Here is an 18,359-nt window from a genome sequence, read left to right as displayed (position 1 = left end):
TGAGTCAGGTCCGCAATATTAGATGTTGTCCTGAAAAATATGTAAAAAAAAATGGCTGCAGAATAGCAATACATTCACAGAAAACGATGCTCTGAGCACCCCTATATGTAAGTCAAAAATACAGTATGTGCGACTTACTCTCTACTGCTGTCTATCATTGCTTGACGCAGGAATGCCAGGTGGTTGTGGTACACGTGTCTTCTTTTGTGGGAGGCAGCTGCACCACTTGTGTTAGCTTTTTCCTCCTCTGTCAGATCCCTCCTGACCCGATCACGCAGGGACTTCCACCTCTTTTGGAAAATTTTGCCTAAGAAGAAAAGTGAAGTAAGGTTAAAATATGCATTCTTTGTAATTATACAGCACACAAGTCATGCATTTCTGAAAAACTTACTTCTTTCCTTCTTCTCTGCGGTGCTCAATCGGTCCCAGCCTGGTGTTAGGGCTTCAGATATATCCATCCAGGTTTTTGATTTTTTAATCCTGTCACTATAGAAGGGATGGGAGACATCCCACAGCTCTGGATGGGCCTCAACTGCAGAGATAAGCTCTGTCTGACCTATATCAGCAGCCATTGTCCCTCTCTCTCCTGTATGTCCACACAGACACACCCACCCACCCACACGGCTGAGCAAAGGACACTTGGGAAATGTAAAAATGCATTTCCTGTGTTTTTACTCCATTACAGTGACCAATCACATTTCTGAAAATTTCTACAGCTTAATAACGCCGGACGCTGGAAAACGCCGATAAAAACGTTAAATAGCGTTAAATAGCGTCAAGCGCTTTTAACGCTCTAACGCTGGGCCTCAGAACGCGCAGGCCGTGGGTTCTTGTTGCAGCTGAAAAACGCTTAGGCCACTTACAGCTTAAAAACGTCTTTGTGTGCATGAGGCCATAGAATAACATGGAGGGGCGTTTTTAGGCTGCAAGAGGAAAACGTCTGACGCTGCTTACAGCGGCGTTAAAAACGCCCCGTGTGCATGGGGCCTAAGGTGTAACTTTTTACAGCTGATCAGTCAATGCTTCCAGTGCTTGTGGTTTGACTCCATGCAGTTCTCTGTTATAGTGTCAGTTAAATAAAATGATCTGCACTACTGGTTAGAAGGTTGGATAAAATCTGAAAACGATATTCTTTCTAATCTTCTGTCAAGATTCAAGGCACCATCTATTGCAGGAAATCTTTCTCATTCCCAAATTCACAGTTCAAATCTACATCTACCGCATTGTTTCCCTGTTCATGTTTAATTCTTCTGTCATCATTGCCACACTTAATCTTCAATCTGAGCCTATGAGGATTCGCACATTGTCCACATTTGCATCCATCCTTTGCGTTTTCGGCTGCCCCACTACTTGTGTCATTGTGGACATCTTCCCGCCTATACAATGAAAAACACACTAGATTTCTTCATGGGATGTTTACCATAAGCCTTTTGTAACTGAGCTAAAATTTCACTCACATTTTTGCTAATTTTAACACAAAATTTGATGTTATTTCGCTGCTCCAAATTCCTGCCACTTATTTTCCTATTTTCACAGTGCAATGTATACACATTATTTCTTGTACTACTCCATAAAGAACGAGTCAACTGGTCTGAGACCCAGGCGTGTGCAAGTGAGGACATGTCAGAACACTACCATAGTGCTACGTCACAGACATTCTGGGAATTAAATTGTCATACCTTCTATAAAAGACATATGAAAACTTTAAGATCCGAGTGTCCATAATATAAAGATATAAATAAATGAAATCCGGACTAAACTCACAGAAATACTTACCTTCTCATTCCAGCGATACAACGGGGGGGGGGGGGGGGGGGTTAAACGCCCCACCCCCTGCTGTCCTCTGTTATGCAGCTACTTTTGTGTGCTGAGTTTTCAGCCTCTTGATTGGCCGCATGGGGAATTGTGTCATCCCGCGTATGCGCACAGGAGTCTTTCATTCCTGCACAGCTGGAGTGTCCTGGGAATGCCCCCTGAGCTGTACCAGAGGTCCGTTTAAAGCGCAGAGAGCATTATGAAGAACAAGGAACACACCAGGCAGGTCCGAGATAATATTGTGGAGAAGTTTAAAGCCGGATTTGGATACAAAAAGATTTCCCAAGCTTTAAACATCCCAAGGAGCACTGTGCAAGCGATAATATTGAAATGGAAGGAGTATCAGACCACTGCAAATCTACGAAGACCTGGCCGTCCCTCTAAACTTTCAGCTCATACAAGGAGAAGACTGATCAGAGATGCAGCCAAGAGGCCCATGATCACTCTGAATGAACTGCAGAGATCTACAGCTGAGGTGGGAGGCTCTGTCCATAGGACAACAATCAGTCGTATACTGCACAAATCTGGCCTTTATGGAAGAGTGGCAAGAAGAAAGCCATTTCTTAAAGATATCCATACATAGTGTTTTTAAAGTTTGCCACAAGCCACCTGGGAGACACACCAAACATGTGGAAGAAGGTGCTCTGGTCAGATGAAACAAAAATCTAACTTTTTGGCAACAATGCAAAAAACGTTAAGTTTGGCGTAAAAGCAACACAGCTCATCACCCTGAACACACCAATCCCCACTGTCAAACATGGTGGTGGCAGCATCATGGTTTGGGCCTGCTTTTCTTCAGCAGGGACAGGGAAGATGGTTAAAATTGATGGGAAGATGGATGGAGCCAAATACAGGACCATTCTGGAAGAAAACCTGATGGAGTCTGCAAAAGACCTGAGACTGGGACGGAGATTTGTCTTCCAACAAGACAATGATACAAAACATAAAGCAAAATCTACAATGGAATGGTTCACAAATAAACATATCCAGGTGTTAGAATGGCCAAGTCAAAGTCCAGACCTGAATCCAATCGAGAATCTGTGGAAAGAACTGAAAACTGCTGTTCACAAATGCTCTCCATCCAACCTCACTGAGCTCGAGCTGTTTTGCAAGGCGGAATGGGCAAAAATTTCAGTCTCTCAATGGGCAAAACTGATAGAGACATACCCCAAGCGACTTACAGCTGTAATCGCAGCAAAAGGTGGGGCTACAAAGTATTAACTTAAGGGGGCTGAATAATTTTGCATGCCCAATTTTTCAGTTTTTTATTTGTTAAAAAAGTTTGAAATATCCAATAAATTTCGTTCCACTTCATGATTGTGTCCCACTTGTTGTTGATTCTTCACAAAAAATTACAGTTTTATATCTTTATGTTTGAAGCCTGAAATGTGGCAAAAGGTCGCAAAGTTCAAGGGGGCCGAATACTTTTGCAAGGCACTGTATATATGTGTATATATATATATATATATATATATATATATATATATATACAGTATATATCTTAAAAAATAAGTAAAAGTGACCCAAAACCATCATGTATTTCCTTCAAATACTTGTCTGGTAATAGGTTCCAACAGTTGTTTTTTTTTTTTTTTTCTCTTTCATCTTAAATTTTTGAATTTGGAAATTAGGACATTTTATTGACTAGGAAAGCAGTATTACATAATTACTGGCTGTCTTAAGCCAACTGTTTTTATCGGCTTCTTCATTCTTGTGTCTGTAAAGTTCAGCTGGTTCTAAGTATGGATTTTCTAGCAAAGTATCGGTAGTTCTTGGATATTTATGAAATAGAAGGAATGCCTTTCAAGCAATGCCGTTTTTGGGAGTTAAAAGTCCGGGGCTAGACTCTGAAGGTTTGTGTAAAACATGTGAACGCTGTCAATGAAGGGTGAATGTTGGAAGCATTGATATTGTTCCTTTCAGCTGTAGGGTTCCAATGAACTGAAGTGACCTTTATCTGTCTCTGTCCCCATCCCAGAGACAGAACAGACCTTGCAAAGACCCTGAGGCCTTTCTACACCCTGTCACACCTAATATTAATGTATCCGTCCTGACCCCATTTCGCTCCCCTAATACCTAAATGTTTTTCACTTGGCATTTTTCCCAAAATAAATCTTACTTCATTATTTTTTAGGGAACCAAGCAGGCCGGTCTGGCACCATCACGCCATCCTTTGTCTCGTAATGGTCATGGACTGAAACAAATGACTTGTTTTGTAACACATCCTCACATTAATATTAAGCAATGATAGTAAATTGAAGCAAGGCCATTTTATATATTTTTTTTAATCCATCATCACATTATCCCTATCCTTTCCCTTTAAATTATTTTTGTCTGTCGGTATTAGAGATTTCCATTTAAAATGTTCTTAAGAAGTATCTGAACACAAAAGGTTTGCATTACATACATTATACTTGTGATAGCTATCTTTATCACCCTAGGTAGGACATATTGTTGATGAGAATTGTCAGTGCAGCTTGTGAATAAACCTGCTTAAACCTGCCATAGATGGATCGAAATTTGGCTGGTCCAACAGGGACCGGACTAACTTTGATCCATCTGTGGGTAGGCTGGTTGTACAAAAGTCAAACTCTCAAATAACTTCTGTACAACCAGCCTGTTGGAAAATTTATGCTCGATTAAATTGGTAATCAGCACTCCCATTAAGATCTGTGTCCAGTGTTTACAAACTTAATCTGAAAGCTGTTTTAAAATCTTTGACAAATCTTCCTGAAAGCTCTGCAAATGCTTTGTAAAAGCTTTTGGTTCACACTGCTCTTATACAAGCTGAAGCCCATCTGAAACAGGCCTTACAGACAAACAAATGCAAAATACAAATACATATTGAAGACGGTTTTGCCTGCCAAACGATTTGTCATTTTGTGCATGCAGTTGTGAGACTTACAAAATCCCGCAGACAGCACAAGATTGGCAACCTAGTTTTTCTTTGCTGCTGTTATAAAGACCCTGCTAGACCATTCTTTTAAACTACAATCTTTTCAAAAAAAGATATGTTCATTTATTGTATTTATTTTCCTGTACAAAAAATTGTGTAGACATTCAAATGCCCTGAGACCGCTGCTGGGCACCACCATCTTCTAAGTGATGTCAGCATCAAGTCAGCCCCAGCAGACTTATAGCTTTCACCCAAGTTACACTCAGGGTAGGGGCGGCCCTATCATGGGTCCCGCTGGGTCCATTGGACCCAGGCAGAATTTTGAGAGGGGCAGCAAATTGACGTTCCCCCATCTCATACTGCTGCCCGTAGTGCAAACTGAGAATGAGGAGGCGGAGGGTCTCCTCCGGTGAATGTCCCTTGCTTGACCGTGGTGTGCGCAATGACGTCAGACATGAGCGCACTCCATCTCACGCAGGGCAGGCTGGATCTTCTAGGGTGGTGGCTGTGGTGGACACTGGAGGGACAGGAGAACAGACAGTGGGTGTTTGGTGGACTGGTACGGTGGTGAGGTATTGAAGAAGATAACAGTACACATAATATTTTCCAAATGTTATATTTAATAATGTTATTACTGTTTTTTTTGTTTTTTTGTCCCTATACCCACAAAGCAGCCCCTCAACCCCTCAGCATTTTATTCTTGGACCCAGGCAGCACAATGTCTTGGGCCAGCCCTGACTCAGGGCCGCCATCAGGGGGGTACAGCCCATACAGTTGTAGGGAGTCCGTGCGTCCCGAGGGGCCCAATCCCTCGGGATGCCCCGGGCTTCAAGTTGGCACCTCCTCTTTTATTCCTTACCTCCCCTACACTGACAATTAGTCCCAACTCCCACTGGTGCCATCCGCTGCGCTGGCTCCTGAATCCCATCCCTCCGCTGGCCACCGCTGTCAAAATCATTGATTGCTACGACAGCCTGGCATCATACCAGCCAATCACATGCATTCACACGCCCCCACAGAGGAGGAGGATGTAACCTGGTGGTCAGACCCGGGGGGCCCAGGCCTAAAGCTGTGTAAGGAGCCCCAAAATGTCTGATGGCTGCCCTGGTTACACTCTATAGCAGTGATGGCGAACCTTGGCTCCCCAGATGTTTTGGAACTACATTTCCCACAATGCTCTTGCATTCTGCAGTGTAGCTGAGCATCATGGGAAATGTAGTTCCAAAACATCTGGGGAGCCAACGTTCGCCATCACTGCTCTATAGTATCTCTCTTCACTCCTCCTCTTACAGCTACTGTGCTACTGTAAATAAAGTGTCCGTGTCCCGCGGACTGCCCCTCCGAGCCCAGGACTCTTGGACTTTGCAGAGTGGAAGCAGGTTGCAGGACACTCGCTCTGAGATACTGTTACTATATGTGCAGGTTCACACAATAGCGATGTCTGTGCGATGTGAATTCAGCCATACAGATTGTATGGCTGAATTCACATCACATTCGGACCAAAATCGTGCAGGACCCTTTTTTTGATCCGCACCAGAATGGGATTGCATGGGTGTTCAAACCTATGCGATCCGATTCCTGTCCGAATTAAACATTTGCACAGCGATATGCAAACTAATCTGGGGCTGTCATTAACTTTGTATTGACACTCTCAGCAGTTCGCATATGGCAGTGTGAACTGCCTGTGATTCGGGTGCGTTGAGGGAATGCGCAGTGGGTTTGCAGGGTTCCCGCACCGCACCAATATGAAGTGGCCCTAAGACAGGATGATCTCCGTCCAACAGTATAACTATAGTCCTGGTATGATGCCATCATGGAGAGAGACGGTGGGAACAGGTGCTCCGATAAGAAAGCCCTGAACGCCAATGCAAGGGACCCTGCCACTAAACACTAACGCTAGAAGGGTGTACAATTTAGGTAGTAGGTAATATCCTGGCATTTTGAGGCCTCAAGAAATGAGAAAGGCCCGTCAGTACATTAGGAGTGATCAGTTTTCAAATATATATACCGTAGTTTGTAGAGGCTAAAACTTTCACACAAACCAATCAATATACACTTATTGGGATTTTTGTTTACCAAAGACATGTAGCAAAATACATTTGCCTACATTTAGGCCCCGTTCACACTGGGGCGATGCTACTTCTCGGGGCGACCTCACAGGTCAAATGAAGTCTATGCAGGTTGCTCCGGCGCCCCAAAGAAGCTCCGGACCCTTTTTCTAAGTCGGAGCGACTTGTGTCGCTCCTATTAGAACGGGTCCACAGCTTCTCTATGCGAGGCGACCTACGGCGACCTGTCAGGCGACCAGGTCGCCTGACAGGTCGCCCAGTGTGAACGGGGGCTCAAGAAGAAATGTGATTTTATTGGATATGTTTTATAACAGAAACTACAAAATATTGTTTTTTATTTTCAAAATGTTCAGTCTTTTTTTGTTTATGTAATAAGAAATAAGAAACCCAGCGGTGATCAAATACCACCAAAAAAGCTCTATTTGTGTGAAAAAAATTATATACATTTTATTTGAGTACATAATGTGTTGTATGATCGCGCAGTTAAAGTCGCGCAGTGCCGAATAGCAAAAAATGCCCTGGTTGTGAAGGGAGTAAAACCTTTCAGAGCTGAAGTGGTTAAATAAAAAAATCATAATTTCATGGCTTTTTATTTAATACATATTTGTATTATTGGTGAATTTCTATTTGGAGTTTAGCTTTACAGTATATACAGTGGGTACGGAAAGTATTCAGACCCCCTTAAATTTTTCACTCTTTGTTATATTGCAGCCATTTGCTAAAATCATTTAGGTTGATTCTTCTTCCTCATGAATGTACACATAGCACCCCATACTGACAGAAAAACACAGAATTGTTGACATTGTTGCAGATTTATTAAAAAAGAAAAACTGAAATATCACATGGTCCTAAATATTCAGACCCTTTGCTGTGACACTCATATATTTAACTCAGGTGCTTTCCATTTCTTCTGATCATCCTTGAGATGGTTCTACACCTTCATTTGAGTCCAGCTGTGTTTGATTATACTGATTGGACTTGATTAGGAAAGCCACACACCTGTCTATACAAGACCTTCCAGATCATAATGCATGTCAGAGCAAATGAGAATCATGAGGTCAAAGGAACTGCCTGAAGAGCTCAGAGACAGAATTGTGGCAAGGCACAGATCTGGCCAAGGTTACAAAAAGATTTCTGCTGCACTTAAGGTTCACTTAAGAACACAGTGGCCTCCATAATCCTCAAATGGAAGACGTTTGGGACGACCAGAACCCTTCCTAGAGCTGGCCGTCCGGCCAAACTGAGCTATCGGGGGAGAAGAGCCTTGGTGAGAGAGGTAAAGAAGAACCCAAAGATCACTGTGGCTGAGCTCCAGAGATGCAGTCAGGAGATGGGAGAAAGTTGTAGAAAGTCAACCATCACTGCAGCCCTCCACTCTTATGGCAGAGTGGCCCGACGGAAGCCTATCCTCAGTGTAAGACACATGAAAGCCCGCATGGAGTTTGCTAAAAAACACCTGAAGGACTCCAAGATGGTGAGAAATAAGATTCTCTGGTCTGATGAGACCAAAATAGAACTTTTTGGCCTTAATTCTAAGCGGTATGTGTGGAGAAAACCAGGCACTGCTCATCACCTGTCCAATACAGTCCCAACAGTGAAGCATGGTGGTGGCAGCATCATGCTGTGGGGGTGTTTTTCAACTGCAGGGACAGGACGACTGGTTGCAATCGAGGGAAAGATGAATGCGGCCAAGTACAGGGATATCCTGGACAAAAACCTTCTCCAGAGTGCTCTGGACCTCAGACTGGGCCGAAGGTTTACCTTCCAACAAGACAATGACCCTAAGCACACAGCTAAAATAACGAAGGAGTGGCTTCACAACAACTCCGTGACTGTTCTTGAATGGCCCAGCCAGAGCCCTGACTTAAACCCAATTGAGCATCTCTGGAGAGACCTAAAAATGGCTGTCCACCAACGTTTGCCATCCAACCTGACAGAACTGGAGAGGATCTGCAAGGAGGAATGGCAGAGGATCCCCAAATCCAGGTGTGAAAGACTTGTTGCATCTTTCCCAAAAAGACTCCTGGCTGTATTAGATCAAAAGGGGGCTTCTACTAAATACTGAGCAAAGGGTCTGAATACTTAGGACCATGTGATATTTCAGTTTTTCTTTTTTAATAAATCTGCAACAATGTCAACAATTCTGTGTTTTTCTGTCAGTATGGGGTGCTATGTGTACATTCATGAGGAAGAAGAATGAACTTAAATGATTTTAGCAAATGGCTGCAATATAACAGAGTGAAAAAATTAAGAGGGTCTGAATACTTTCTGTACCCACTGTACATAGCAAAACCTTTTACATTTTTTGTTTGGGATCAGGATATTTTTGCTGTATGTGTCCTGCAGGAAAGATTCCCCTTCACTTCTTGTCATTGATTTGTAACAGTAAATATGAGGAATCTCCCCAAAATGAAGGGAATTCTTAGACAGCCGTCACCAAAATAGTTGTCCCTATTGGATAATTCTCCTTCATCTCTTTCTTTCATGGTCACCATGACAAATAGAGGGGTGAATCTTCCCTGTGGGAACATAGACACCAGACAGGGCATGGGGAGAGTTGAATCCTTCCCTACTCAATCCAAAACTAAAAAAAAGAATACTTGAATTATTGGCACAATAAAGTTGTACAGAGATAAAGTAAAGGTAAACAAGGTGTGTACTCTAAGCAAGATTGCACTTTTGAAAATCCTTCTGCTGACGTCAATAGTTTCCAGAAAAGCACTCTGCTGTTGTTATCTGTTTACAATGTCATCATCCAGAACTGTATTTTCCATGTGTGTCAAGGCTAACACTTGAGATAAGAAATGGTTCTCATACTGTACATAATACACACAACATCATTATGCTTTGTTGGAGGAACCTTACCAGATTCATGCAGTCCATGAAATCTGGAGTCACTGACTCAACCGGTGACTCAACTGCCTTTTTTTTAGAACAAACTTTTGAGCATCTACCCCTTTCTTCTAGAACAGCCTTTTTTTTAACCTTTTTAACATGGAGGAACCCCATCTGTAACATTCAGGTCTCAGAACCCCTAATAATTATTACTATATCTACAACTCAGGGGACAGCAATCAAGCAAAAACTAAAAATGAATAAATAAAAAAGTGTTGTGACAGTAGGGGCCTTGACACTGCGAGAACGAAGGTAAAACTGACATAAGGTTTGCTCTAATGCCCCCTACACACGTTACGATAATCGTACGACAAAACTCGCTTTCGACCTGATTGCACGATAATCTGATCGTTAGTACATAGCTTTCGACAGCCGATCACGACAGTTCATCCAACAAAATCCGAAGGGACAAACAGGAAAACTTCTGTCGTACGACAGCCTCGCGAACGACAATCGTTTCATCAGTACACTATGCGTCCGCTAAAAATCGATCGACAAAGACCGCGCATGCTCAAAAGCACTAAAATAGCACAGAAAAAACCTGGCTGCCATTGTTTTACGGTTTGTACGCATTGTCGAATTCAATGTTAGTATCATGCAACAAAATGCAAACAATAAGTTGTCTGATTATCTGAACGTGTGTACGGGGCATAAGACAGAGTGCGAAGCTCTAAGATGCTCTTTCGTATTGGAGTAAGCTGGCTTTTAAAGGGATTGCAAAGGCGGAAGGTTTTTTATCTTAATGAATTCCATGCATTAAGATAAAAAAAAAACCTCCAGTGTGCAGCAGCTCCCTTCAGCCCCCCCTAACACTTTCCTGAGCCCGTCTTTTTCCAGCGATGTTGCAGGAGTGTCTAAGCTCCCTGGGACTCCCCCCCCCCCCCCAATTGGTTGACACAGCAGCACAAGGGGATTGGATCCCGTTACTGTCAATCAAAATCATTCAGCCAATTAGGAGAGAGGGGGGGGGGCCCTGAATGGACAAGTTGTGACTTGGCTCGGGTGCCCCCACAGCAGGCTGATTGTTGTGGTGGCACTGAACAGGATGGAGGGGCCAGGAGAGCCACAGAGGGATCCGAGAAGAGGAGGATCCAGGCTGCTGTGTGCAAAACCAACTGCATAGAGCAGGTAAGTATAACATGTTTGTTATTTAGAAAAAAAAAAAAAGACTTTACAATCTCTTTCAGCTTTCTCCGAGTTTTTATAACCCCAGTTTGGGGCCTGGAGTTTGAAGATTCCAAAGTGTCTTGGATGGGACAGAACCTTCAATCCCATATTCAGTTCTTACTAAAAGACTGCAAGTTGGGTGTGTGTCCAGATGCACACACTCAGTACAAGCCAGGCCTGATAAGAGCTCAGGGCAGTTGCTTCCATATGTGTGACGAGCCCTTTCAGAAGAACTGTGTGTTCCTGAAGGAGAATGCACCCCATGGGTGGGGACTCCTTTTTACTGGACTGTGAAAATTAGGACAGTTACACGGGTCTGGGTGCCCAAAACAGCTGAGGTGCTTATTGAGTCCAGGGGCTAGAGAGAGTCCAGGAAGTCTCTGGTAGAGCGTGCAAGCTTGGGGGGTCTGGAGAACCCTATTTCTGTGCAGTGAGGTTCTGCAATCTACAAGTCTTAGTGTGCCTGAAGAACCGGTAGTCCGAGGAACTAGTATTCCTAGCAGTGGTGCTTTGGAAGCATCATTTTTTTGATGTTGAGGACCCCTTGCAAGGGAAGCGATGTTTATAGACTTTGTTTTAAAAAAAAGTGGGATGCTATGCCCTAAAAATCAGTTCAGAACTTCAGACTGATACAAAGCTCACAAAAAATGCTAACAATACCCCGGATTACAGTGTAGAAAAAAACTGTATAAAATAAAAATAATATTAATTGTATAAAAATAAATTGTAAATGTATAAGAGCGATGTGAACAGCAAGCTTTAAATAAGCATTTGCAGAGCTTTCCGCAATCTTTGTTGAATCTTTTAAAGTATCATTCAGCTCCAGTTTGTAAATGATGAACACAGATCCTAATAGGATTGCTGATTGCCACTCTAAACAAGCTGCTAGCAGGCTTCTGAAGTCCCAGTTCACACATATGCGAAGCGGGAACCCTGCGAATCCACTGCAGGTTCCCGCATCGCATTTCGACTCGCAGGCAGTTCACACTGCCATATGCGAATCGCTGGGGGTGTCAATACAAGGTTAACAACACCCCCAGATCAGTTCGCATATCACAGTGCGAACTGTCAGATCGGACATGAATCGGATTGCATAGGTGTGAACACCCATGCAATCCGATTCTGGTGCGGGCCCAAAAAAAGGTCCTGTGCGAGTTGTATGTCTGACATTGCACACATGTGAACCAGGACGAACTTCTTGAAGTTTGTTGAAAGCCTGCTAGGAGCTTTCTTAAAGTGGCAATTAATACTCCCAATAGGATCTCTGTTCAACATTTTCAAACTGGAGCTAAACGGTATTTAAAAGCTTCAACAAAGTGTACAGAAATCTCTGCAAATGCTTTGTCAACGCTTGCTGTTCACACTACCCTTATACAAGTGAAGTCCGTGTGAAACATGCCTTAAGGCTCGGTTTACACTGCCACGACTTGGGATCCGAGTTGTGAGACCCCAAGTTGTGTGACATATGCAATCCTAGATTAGTCAATGAGAGCGGTCTTAATTAGCACTACTGTAGTTGCTCTGACTTTAGAAAAGGTTTCGATCTACTTCAAGGCGACTTAATTCTGACTTCTGCCCATAGAGTTTAATTGAAGTCACTTACAAGTCAATACTCATCTTAATTGATGTGGTTTTGATCCAACATTACAGGAAGATTACCCTGAAGTTGCTTCAAAGTAGCTTCAAATTCACACTCAAGACGCTTCAAAGTCGCAGTGAAGTCGCCTAGCAAAGTCGCGTGACTTTCAGGTCACGGCAGATTGAACCGAGCCTAAAATAGAAATGAAAGGCAAAACATTGGGGCATACATATAAAAAACATTGTAAATACCCGTTTCCCACTGATCACATCACATCACCCTCTGTTCATAATGGCATAAGGAGCTTAGAGAGCTGGGGAGGGGGGAAACAGCAGTATCCTAGTCTTCCCAGTAAATGGCTGTGCTTGAAGTGGGGGGGGGGGGGGTGTCAGGACAATTCTGATCATTGGAGGAGAGCATAGCTAGAGAACTGACCAAAGTGTGTTCTCCTGCTTGGTTTGGTCAGTTTTTAATAGGAAAGCAGAGGGACTGGCGGGAACACCAGGAATTTCACATAAATGAAGCAATACAAAGAGAACAGGATACCTTTTCATACAAGTACATCGTACAGCAGGCACATATAAGGAATATGAAATGTTGGGTTTACATATTCGTTAACATTTGCTTTTAGAACAAACAGACTTTCCCACACAAAAACCACAAAGACTGTTAGAAATAAATTTGCAAAAAAAGTTTTCCATCCTGCGCTTTGACTTTTCTCCTCACTGCAGTAGTGATCAAAATTATTTGGTAGATGGGTCAGTTTTTTTTTTTTTTTACATTTTAACCAGCGTGTTGAACCAAAAAAAATAAAAAATAAACCCAATTCCCCAATCCACACATTCAAGGTGGATGGGGGAACAATTTCCGCTGAGCTATTGTAATATGACAGCTAGAGTTCCCAATGGTCAGTGTACACTGATCAGAGCTGCTGGCTATATTCGGTAGCACTGATCGAGTGGCATTTATCTGACAGCCTGCTTGTACAGAAGAAGATCCACTTCTGTACAACCAGGTTGCCCAAACATGGATCGAAATTCTGCCAGTCCCTTCTGAAGCAGCCGGATTTAGATCCATGCATGGCAGGCTTGAAGAGTTTTTAAACCTCAGGAAAAAAAAAACCTGAAAGACAAAGGCATAATGAGCTAGTATGCATCGCATACTAGCTCATTATAAAATGCTTACCTTAGAACCAAGCCCCCGTAGTGCTGCCCGCTCACTGGTGACACGGCCGACATGTTTAGCCGTCTTCATTCCGGGTTTGCGCCCTCCCACCATCTGATTGGCCGGAGTCCCGATGACGTCACTCCCGCGCATGCGCACAGGAGCCGCCGTTTACAGCACAGGGCTCTGAAGGAACGGCATGGGGGGCCGTTCCTTCAGAGCGCATGCGCCAGTGATATCACTGGCTGCATGCAAAGTAAATATATCCTAAATGGTGCATGTTTAGGATATATTTACACTACCTATAGGTAAGCCTTATCGTAAGGCTTACCTATAGGTACAAGTTACAAAGGAAGCTTTACTTCCTCTTTAGGAGTCATAGATACTTTGAATAAATTGCCAAGTTTACTTATCTTTTGTTAGAGTGTTTTTTCACAGCTCAGAATCAAATTTCTTACCATGGCAAGGAAAGTTTTATTACTACTTTTTGATCTGCTGACAAAACTTTCTGGATTCTCAAAGAAGGCATCTTCTTCCCCTGCTTCTCCAAGACCAATGATTCATCATTGTGGGAAACAGTTCAGTGATTTGCTACATTTACTGACAAGCTCTGCAATAAGCCCTCATTCACACAGATGCAATTGACAAGTGGCACCCCATTATGAAAAAGGTTCCTGCACTGCTTTTTTCAGTTTTCATTGTGACTTGCTTAGACTTCTGCTGCAATGAAATTGGTGGTGCCAATCGCACTGATCTGCGACTTTGAAATTGGGCTGAAGTGTGAACCGGGGCTAATGCTTCCTGCGCACCCTCTCATTGTTACGTTTTTGCAGTCCATAGGAAAAATGTAATATCTACAGAAAAGAAGCAGGAATCTCAACTTAAAGTGTAAGGCCCCCTCTAAACCCCCACCCCAGTCCAGCTGTATTGCAGCCCCTTGATCCTGCTCTGTCAGCGACCGGAACACCGTTTCCACTGTCCGGGTATTTGAAATCCTCCTGTCTTTTCTCCTTTCCTCACAAAGGACCGTGTAGATGGATTATGATTGGTCAGCACTGTATATGCCTCTTGTACAAACGCACTGAGAGGTACCAGTGAAGCGGGACCCGGGGTGGGGAGGGGGTCCAGTGTAAGGTCACCGCTCAGATTTTCTGTAAAGGAAAACTTACACTTTAAAGTGGTAGAAAAGTCTCTTTTAGCGACTTTAAGACCGGAAGGATTTCCCCCTTAATGATCAGGCTACATATTTTCGGTAAAAAAAATCGCAATAAGCGTATTTTGATTGGTTTGCGCAAAAGTTATTGCATCTACTAACTACGTGAAAGATTTATGTCATTTTTATTGTTTTTTTTTTTACTCGTAATGGCGGCAATCTGCAATTTTTTGCAGGACTGCGACATTGCGGCAGACAGATCGGACCCCTAACTGAATTTTTTGACACTTTTAGGTTCCAGTGACATTACTACAGTAATCAGTGTTAAAAATATGCACTGTTACTGTAAAAATGACACTGGCAGGGAAGGGGTTAACCCTGTGGGTGATCAAGGGGTTAAATGTGAGCCTAGGGAAGTGATTATAACTGTGGGGGGCGTGGCATGTGAAATGACCATAGAGACATGTGATCCTATATAGAAGGATCACATGGGCTCTATGGTCATTGCAGGGAGAAGGACGGTCGGCTGTGTTTACAACAGTCGACCCTCCTTCTCTCTCAGAGGGGAGCGATCGCGGGTGTCAGACCGCAATCGGAGCCGCCTCACCCGTGCATTGGCTTCCCCGCTGCCGAGTGGGGGCGGGAGCACACCGGTGGTGGCGCGCGCTCGCCCCCTAGCTTCCCGCGCTACCGACGTAGACCTACCTCGGTTCACGCAGGAGAGCCGCACTGCCGCAGTAAATCTGCGGCGGGTGGTCGGGAAGTGGTTAAAATAAAAAGGTCCCACTGCAGGTAAATGTCATAATGTGCTAATATGCACTATTAGCACATTATTATTATTATTATCATTATATAGGATTTATATAGTGCCAACAGTTTACGCAGTGCTTTACAACTTGAGGGTAGACAATACAAATACAATACACTTTAAAACAGTAGGAATCAGTGGCCCCTGCTCGTTAGAGCTTACAATCTAAGAGGGAGACATTATGACGAGCTTATCTGCAAAGCAGATCCCTCCTGACAGGGTTTCCATCTTCCCTTCCTTCCGGGTTTGTGAAATCCAGCCATTTGAATAGTCTGGCCATGATGATGCTTGAGTGTGCTGTACATTCAGAGCACAATGCCTTATTAGAGGCTTACCTGTACCAGTAAAAAAGCGGACTTTACTACTGCTTAAGTGTGGGAATGAAAATAAAATCTATATTCACTTCAATGGCTGCAGCATCCCTTTGATGCTGCAGCTGTCCCCCGCCAGATCTAAGCCTGAGAATTGAGCGGTCAGTTCTTAGTCTGCTCTGAGCAGAGAGTGTTGACTGTCGGTCATCGCTCTGTACTCTGCCGCTCCAGCATTCACTGTAGTGCTGGACTGGGGAGGGGGGCGAGAGCGGCTGGCACAGGCCCTAAGCGGTGCACTGAAAAAGTGATCCAGCTGCCTGTTAAGCATCTGGGTGGATCCCGACATTATTGTATCGGGGTCCTTCCACAGCCTGGAGTGGCTCTGTGACTTCTGCTGACAGCAGGCTTTAGCCCGTTGTCAGCTGATTCTGGGTCACAGAAGTGCAAAAGTAAGTGTACTCCTGTGACCCAGAAAAGAAGTATGACCAAAAAAACTCTGACCATACTTTTAAAACAAAACAAAAAACTGCAATATATGTGTAAAACCTTGTCTTTTGGAGTGTCACTATATTTCTGTGTTCTCAATGTAAGCATTTTTTTCTTTTCTAGAAACCTTCCAGACGATCCCAATGTACAATGGGATGTGCATCTCCTCTCAGATCTAATTGTAACCCATATAAAACAGCAGAATATTGATTTGGTAAGTATTAGCAATTCTTTGTATGAGGTCCTATCACATGGTCTGTAATTGGTTGTTCACAGAATCGGAGCACAGTGGGACATATGTAACTTTTGTGACATCCATGTGTATTCAGTTTTTTCTGCTTTATGACAGTGGTAGTTGTTCAATCGATGGACAGCCAAATAAACACAGACATTTGTCAGTTTATATCAGGCTACTTCTGATCCGTCACATTATAATCCATAAAAATGGAAAAGGAAGGACGTAGTCTTTTTCATTATTTTTTATTTATTTTTGGACCTGAATGGATACAAGTGTAAGCAGATGTAAACAGATGCACATCCGTGTACATTTGCCTGCCCATAGACTTACATGGAGCTTCTATGTAGGTCCACCTAAAAAAAAAACAGACAGACGGACATGATCAGAAGTCCGCATTAATGGATCTTTTCTTTTAATTTATTTCCCAGCACTTTAAAATGAAAATGCTACCAATAAGGAGTTGGGCTATAGAGTATTTATAAACTCAATCACTGGAATCTCGTATACAGTTCCTTTAGGCTTAGCACACTGATTGTGGCTCCTCATAATCTTTATTCATTTTAGGCACAGGCACCAAATTGTCCTGGTTGAGGAGATCAGTTAATTTGCCAGTTAGCTCCCTCTGGCTAGGTTCACACTGGTGCGTTACGGGAACCACAGCGATTCCTGTGGTTTCCGCATCGCGTCAGAATCACAGGCAGTTCACACTGTGCTCTGCGAGCTGCTGCCGATGTAAATATAAAGTTAATGACATCCCCAAATCGGTTTTGCAGAACGCAGTGCGAACTTTGGAATCGGATCGCATAGGTCTGAACACCCATGCGATTACATTCCAGTGTGGACCAAAAAAGGTCCTGTACCATGTTGGTGAAAATGCGATTTCAGCCTTTACTGTATGGGTAAATTTGTGATGTGCACAGGCATGCAGTGCAAATCAAATGTGATGTCTGCAATCGCATTATTGTGAACCCAGCCTTCAGCTTCAGAACAGAAAGAACATTATTTGTTATATTGACAGATATCTCAAGAGCATTATGATTAGAATTTGTGTGGGCTTTTGTTAAGATTTAAATTGCTTAAAAATTGCTGTATTATTTTGCTGACACTTAACTAAAAAGAAAAATTTTATAAAAAATGTAAAATTTTTGATATTATCACAAGACATAGTTTTTATGTACACCTTTGTAGACATCTAAAAAAAAAAAATAGAATGCAAAATGAAAGCAGTTTTTAGTTATGTACTATACTGTTTATTTTAGTATAATGTAAGGAACACAAACGACATCCTAATAGCTGTTTGTGCAATACGTGTGCCCTCTAGTGACAGAAGTTAAGTATCTCACAAGTTGTATCTGAAAAAGACTGTCCCTAGATTGTTATCTAAAATACTGTGCATATGTGAAATATTTAAAATGAATTTATAGACAAAACTTTTATTTTTTAGATTTGAATTTTTCCTGATACAAGCATAACAGCATGCACGTATGGGTATAGGCTTTGCCCATCGCCCAATTAGGACTGGTTATAAATGAGTCGCCTCCCCTAAGGCAGCATTCTCTTTTTGTTCCTCAAATGCTCAATCAGTTATAACTATGGAAGGAAGATTTTTTTTTTGCCCCCACCTTGCCGTATTCATCTGGCCAGCCGCACAGGTTCAGCCCATCCTGTGACCAAGCTCCCTCCGTTCAGGTGTAAACAGCCTATACGAGGGAGGCTTCCCCCATGTCCAGGTACTGGGGTGCAGGATACTGGTCTCTGGATCCAGGTAAACCGTTCTA

General features: G+C 43.0%; 1 protein-coding gene across 1 annotated transcript in view; it reads left to right on the top strand.

Annotated features, from left to right (window-relative positions):
• The window catches only part of PIGL (phosphatidylinositol glycan anchor biosynthesis class L), a 275,149-nt gene that overhangs the window by 182,029 nt on the left and 74,761 nt on the right, over nucleotides 1–18,359 (top strand). Inside the window, exon 3 of the mRNA XM_082247317.1 lies at nucleotides 16,467–16,557. Coding sequence (XP_082103443.1) covers nucleotides 16,467–16,557 — 91 coding nt within the window. The remainder of the gene's footprint in view (nucleotides 1–16,466; nucleotides 16,558–18,359) is intronic.

This window comes from Pelophylax lessonae (genome assembly GCF_965119305.1).
Source record: "Pelophylax lessonae genome assembly, chromosome: 2".
Classification (NCBI taxonomy): domain Eukaryota; kingdom Metazoa; phylum Chordata; class Amphibia; order Anura; family Ranidae; genus Pelophylax; species Pelophylax lessonae.
This window is presented reverse-complemented; position numbering and strand designations above follow the sequence as displayed.